General features: G+C 50.6%; 1 protein-coding gene across 2 annotated transcripts in view; it reads right to left on the bottom strand.

Annotated features, from left to right (window-relative positions):
* The window catches only part of ELAC2 (elaC ribonuclease Z 2), a 13,079-nt gene extending 7,199 nt beyond the window's left edge, over positions 1-5,880 (bottom strand). The window contains exons 1-9 of one of the 2 annotated variants that reach the window (XM_031062694.1): positions 5,828-5,880; positions 5,751-5,761; positions 3,826-3,846; positions 3,282-3,350; positions 2,657-2,806; positions 2,111-2,169; positions 1,303-1,361; positions 1,140-1,212; positions 230-342 (exon numbers count right to left, since the gene is read on the bottom strand). In XM_031062694.1, coding sequence (XP_030918554.1) covers positions 230-342; positions 1,140-1,212; positions 1,303-1,361; positions 2,111-2,169; positions 2,657-2,806; positions 3,282-3,350; positions 3,826-3,846; positions 5,751-5,761; positions 5,828-5,841 — 569 coding nt within the window. In that variant the 5' untranslated portion in view covers positions 5,842-5,880. The other variant, XM_031062693.1, reaches the window with a different exon arrangement.
* Between the last annotated feature and the right edge of the window lie 36 nt (positions 5,881-5,916).

Raw genomic sequence — 5,916 nt, 5'->3', positions numbered from 1 at the left:
GGTTCCTGAGGGAAAACAGGCCCATGGCAGTCACAGAACCCACAGATCCTGCCTTTCCTAAAAGCCTCAAAATGCACCACCAAAATCCTTTCTTGTAACTCAAGCTCCTTAACAGTGCCAAAGAGCTCAGACATCAGCCATGAGAAACAGGAAGCCTGGGCTAGAACAAGAACAAAACCAAAACTCAGCACAGGTCCTTCCCCAGGCACTGCAGGTGTCCCAGCCCTACCTTTGGAAGGTCTCATTTTCACAGACAGCATCCACAAAGCCCTCGTGGGGACACTCCAGCACCAGGAACACTGGGCCAGGGTCAGTGGGGGTGCACAGCTCCTCAGGAAAGAGCTGCAGGCAGATACACAGTGGTCACAGCACAGCCAGGCTGCACACACAGCCCTTCCTGCACCTCTGTGTCCAACTCCTTCAGTCACACAGAGCCCAGCAGCCACTCCCAGTGCTCAGTGCACCCAGCCAGGGCAGCTCTGGGGCCTTTTCTGCTCTCATTTCACAGCAAAATCCAACGTGTGTAACAGCAAATCCCAACGCTGGCCTCACAGAAACCACAACCTAACTGAGGAGGGGAATTTCAGCACTTTTGAGGTTCCCATGACAGATTCAGACGGCAGCAAAAGCATGTGTAAGGAAAAAAAGGCTTTATAAAACTCTTGTGACACAAAGATGTGCTGATCCTGTCTCCCAGGTCAGGATCTCCACTTGCAGATCACCTGGGCATGGCCAGAGCTGCCTCTGCCTCACTCCAGTGTTTGAGAGATGCAGATCCTGTACCCCAGAATACTGAGTTTATTCTGGTGTCAGAGGTGCAAACAGGGTCAGGAGGGAGTGCTGGCTACACAGGCATTCAACCCCCAGATTTAAACAATGCAGGGATTAACTCCACCAGCTCACTCCTAGACCTGCACCAGCTTTGGGGAGGGGAGATGAAGCAGCTCTGCCAAACAGCAAACACCCAGCCACACCCACACAGGAGCTCATTCCCTGATCAGCACCCCAACAGCCCCAGGCTCAGCAACAGCCTGGATGTACTGGCAGGCAAAGCATTCTGCACCAAAAACTGTCACCCTGGGAGCCCAGTGAAGGAGGGAGAGTGACAAAGCCACAACAGAAGCACAGGCACATCTTACCTCTTTGCCTTCAAAAGTGACACTCTCCCCATTTTTGAGAGCTGTAATGATGGGAAGGATGGCTGGAGTTCCCCTGAGAACAAGGCCACAGAAGTATTTAGCTGCCAGCACCCCCGTGCCTGCTCCTGCTGCCCCCTGGCCCAGGCTGGGCTCTCATACTCACACTGGCAGGCCCAGCTCCTGGGCTTTAGCTGCAAGGAATTTCCCTTTCCTTGGGTGAACCTGCAGAGAGACAAACACAATTATCACCCAAATTAAGAGGGCCATGAAACAAGATCATGTACTGCCAGCTTAAAAGCTTCTCCACAAACCAAGGGAGTGTTTTGTCCTTTTTCAGTTCCACAGCCACTGCTCCAATTTACCCCAAAAAGGGGTAAATTTCTGGGCTCTCTGCTTTCCAGGATCATGCTGCTGCTTCTTGCTCCCCTCTCTAGCCAAGCAAGCACAACAGCCTGCCCTCCTCTGAGAGTTAAACAAGAATGGAGCCTGTACACTCCTAACCATGGCTGGATTCTAAAAAACACCTCCAGTTTTACACATTCCTACTCAGGCTACAGCAACTCTGAAAAGCAGAAGCACATTAGAGCTTCAAAGCCCTACTTGAAAATGCTGTCTCCATTTAAATCCCTGCAGTAAATGACATTAGGAAACATTTCCTTACAGAGGGTGGTCAATGCCCCAAGCCTGCCAGTGTTTAAGAGATTATTAATGCCCTTAATAATATGTTTGAAATTTTGGGCAGCCTGAAGTAGCCAGGCAGCCGGACTGGATGGTTCAACCCTGGCTGGATGGGGCTTGGAGCACCCTGATCTAATGGAAGGTGTCCCTGCCCACAGGGGCATGGAGTGAGATTATCTTTAAGGTCTCTTCTAACCCAACTCATCCTGTGGTTATAGATGATCCTCCCTGAAATACTCTGTTTTATTCTCTTATCTGTTGTGTTGGTTCAGAGACTCTGTGTCCAAACTTACTTTGCAAAGAAAAGCTGTCACCAGCTCAGGATTCTTCCTTGCACACTTCTGTTCATCACCTGTAAAACAAAGCAAAATTACTAAAAATCATCACTCACTATCACTTTTCTTAAAACCAAAACACACCAGAATTTGCTAAAGTATTAACAGGAACATTATCCACTTAACTTGGAGCCCAGCAGCAAAATGTTATGAACATGGGCCAGAGAGCCCATGGCTTCAAATACAGGAAGCCAAACTAAAGCCCAAGACTGAAAAATCATCATTTCAGCATCCACCTGTAATTAAATTACAAAGGCTGGAGCATCTACCCCCACCAGAAGCAAACTACTACAGGGACTAATCACACCCAAGCACCAATCATGTCCAATTTCTTAGGCCTTTCAAGTTCTCTGTAACCTCCAAAGAACAATTTCTGCTCCATGGAACCTTCCAGCTGAGCTTCTCTACCAATCTCACTTTCAGACAGCAAATGGCTCGGAGGACAAATTCCAAACCTTTGGAATCATCTCATTAAAGTTGAAAAGGCCATTCCATGTGTTTCACCTGCTTTTTTGGGGCTCTCTTTTCCTTCCTCCAAGTTTTGCTGTGCAGCTCTCGGGGATCCAGGTTTTGTGTCCCCTTTGGGGCTATTTCCACCTTGAGGAGATGCTCCAGGACTCTGAGGGGGTGAATTTCCAGAAGCCAGTGGTTTTGCTGTCCCAAATCCAACAAAAGCAGACAAAGATCACTCAGTCCACAGCAACATAAAAGAAAATCATGAGTAGCATTTCCTCCTCCATGGCAGTCAGGTTTAAACTGCACCAGAATACAGAGTTCTCCCCCCCCAGTCCCACCTGCACTTGCATTCTGCAGTCACTTATTTCAGGAGCCATCCCTCCTCCAAGTCCTTCTCCCCAAACTGTCAAACTCTGTCAAGTCTGTGCTGCCCCCCCAGTATCACATTTTGGAGCAGAAAGAATGCAGCTGGCTGAGAAAGCCAAACCCAGGCATGTTCCACAGGTCATTCCACCCACCCACACCTAAAGGAACAAGCCTGACTCAGCAGGTCTTGTTATTTAAATGAGATGCTTCTCCTGAGAAATGCAAAGTAATGAACCTCTGCTTACTCAGAAGCTGCTCCTTGAACCTTCATTGTGCTGCCCTGTCTCCCTGCAGCAGCAGGGCTCACCTGTCAGAGGGATCTGGTGGACAGTCATCGTCTCATCCTTGTACTCGGGCTCTGTGTGCAACTGCACAGCTGGGAGGAGATCAGAAACCACCATTAACAAGTGCATAAGCAGAGATTCACACCTTTCAAGGATATAAATCAGAAAAATGTCTTTGTCTTTCTTTAACACAACCTGCTGAGTGCTCCCCTTTCCTTTCTCTGCCCAACTGCACACCCCAATGAACAATTAAAGTTTTAAACACTCATCATCATCAGAGAGCAGCCCAAGATGAGCAAATTCATGGCAGACTCTGGAAGTAATTGCCTTCAGCGTTTTAAAACCAAATGCTGCCTGAATCAGCCAGCCAGGCAGCCCCTGAGCAGAAACAGAGCTGGAAACACTGTTGTGAGGGGTTTAACAGTGTATCAGAGCAAAACAAATGTTTAAAACATCCTTGGGACCTAAACCAGAGGCTGAGGCAGCTGCTCGGCAATGAAACCTTGGCTAGAGACGAAACAAAGTTCCAAGTTGCTCAGCTCCACATCCCTGACCCACCTGACCTACCTAAATCCATCCTTTTGAGGGGCCCAGGGAAGAGGCGAATGGCTTTCAAGTAGTTTTGCTGGAAAAGAGGAGAAAGGCCATCAGGAGGGGGCACCAGCAGTGCCGTGCCAAACACCCAGCCAGACCAACCTGAGCAGCTCAGACAGCTCTGGGCAGGCACTGTGCCTTCAGAAAGGGAAAGAACCACTGTCCCCCCCCAGCAGGAACTGCAAGGAAATAAAACCACCACAACAACGCTGAGGATTGCAAATTTCTGGTCCAGACACAGCATGAGGCTGGCAAGGGCCACATCAAACAGGAGAGCAGAGACTGTGCTCCTGTTAATGTAAAATGGGGAGGGAGCAGGCAAGGGAACAAAGATCTGCCCTCTCCCCAAAGCTGATTTATCAGGATATGAGACCACAAGACAGGTGCAGAAGATTTCTGTGGAAACTTCTTTTGAGCAAACAGAGATAACTGAGGAGATTTGGATTTTCAAGCCAGCTCTTTTCGCTGACACAAATTCAGAGCAGCATTTCACACCTGTACAGAGATTCCCTTTGCCACCAGCTCTCCCAGTTCCAGGGTGAGCTTTACCCCTTTGAGGGTTTGCTCTGCCTTCTGCCCCTTGCCATACTTACCAGCTTTGGTGGCCCCAGGAACACACATCTCTGGAGCCCTATGGCCTTCAGGGTGAGGATCATCCCTAAGAGCAAGCAGAGAAACAGCTTTATCACAGCTCCAGGGAGCACTGGTAGGTCCCAAAAAAAAGCCCTCTCTGTTCAGGAGTGCTTGGCCTCTCCACAAAGGCCAGAACTGAACCTGGACCTGAATTTTGTGGCAGTTTCAACAAGTCACTTGGCTCTACAAAGAAAATATACATCTTGATAAAATTAGTCTGGAGCAAGGCATCAGAACAGATCATTAATCGCCCCCTTTTCTTGGAGAGTTCCAGAATTTTAATGGACAAGACCCACAGCCATCTATCCTAACCTCATCCTGCACTGAGCACAATGGTGCCCACAAATTTTTGTGTGCTCCTTTGGACTCAAAGCAGCCTAATCCCCTGCTGGCAACACTGCTAACACCTCCTGCTCAGGACATTTTGGGAAGCTGAATCCAGGCATGCTGGACAGGCAGGGCCTATCCCACCATGTGTCTGCACTGAGTGCTGTGTCCAGCTCTGGCCCCTCAGTTTGGGAAGGATGTTGAGATGCTTGAGCACATCCAGAGGAGCCAACGAGGCTGGTGAGGGGCTGGGAACACAAACCCTATGAGGAACGTTTGAAGGAGCTGGGGATGTTTAGCCTGGAGAAGAGGAGGCTCAGAGGTGCCCTTATTGCTCTCTACACCTTCCTGAAGGGAGGCTGCAGACAGGTGGGGTCGGTCTCTGACAGAACCAGAGGACACAGCCTCAAGCTACGTCAGGGAAGGTGTAGGTTGGATATTAGGAAAAAGTTTTTCAGCAAAAGAATAATAAAGTACTGGAATGCTCTTCCCAGGGAGGTGGTGGAATCACCATCTCTGGATGTGTTTAAAAAAAGCCTGGACATGGCACTTGGTGCTATAGTTGAGGTGTTAGGGCACAGGTTGGACTCGATGATCTTAGAGGGCTCTCCCAACCTCATCATTCTGTGATTCTGCAGTGCCACAGAGCCCCAGCCCAGCACCTTCTGCTCAAAGATCTTGGGCAGCTGAATGCAGGCATGCTGCTCAGGCAGAGCCTGTCTCACCACGTGCCTGCACTGCACAGAGCCCCTGCCCAGCCCAACACCTCCTGCTCAGGAGATTTTGGGAAAAAATCTGCCGCAGAGCCCCAGCCCAGCCCCAGATGCCGCCGTCCCCAGCGCCGCCTGGAGCAGTGACCGCGTCCTGCCCGCACTCACCGGGCAGCCCCCCGACGTTGGCCCAGGCCACGCGGCTGAGGAAGATGCTGTCCAGGTGGGAGATCTTCAGCCTGCGGGGCACACGGGGGTGAGCGGGGCCCCACGAGCCCCGGTGTCCCCCGGTGTCCCGCACTTACTTGTGCTCCTGCATGGCGCGCTGCGTGCCCTCGCCGCAGTTGAACAGGTACCTGCGGGGACAGCGGTGTCAGGGCGGGTCCGGCCGGGC

The sequence above is a fragment of the Geospiza fortis genome, unplaced genomic scaffold, assembly GCF_000277835.1.
Source record: "Geospiza fortis unplaced genomic scaffold, GeoFor_1.0 scaffold485, whole genome shotgun sequence".
NCBI classification, from domain to species: Eukaryota; Metazoa; Chordata; class Aves; order Passeriformes; family Thraupidae; genus Geospiza; species Geospiza fortis.
Note: the sequence above shows the minus strand (reverse complement) of the source record. Positions and strands in the feature narration are given on the sequence as shown.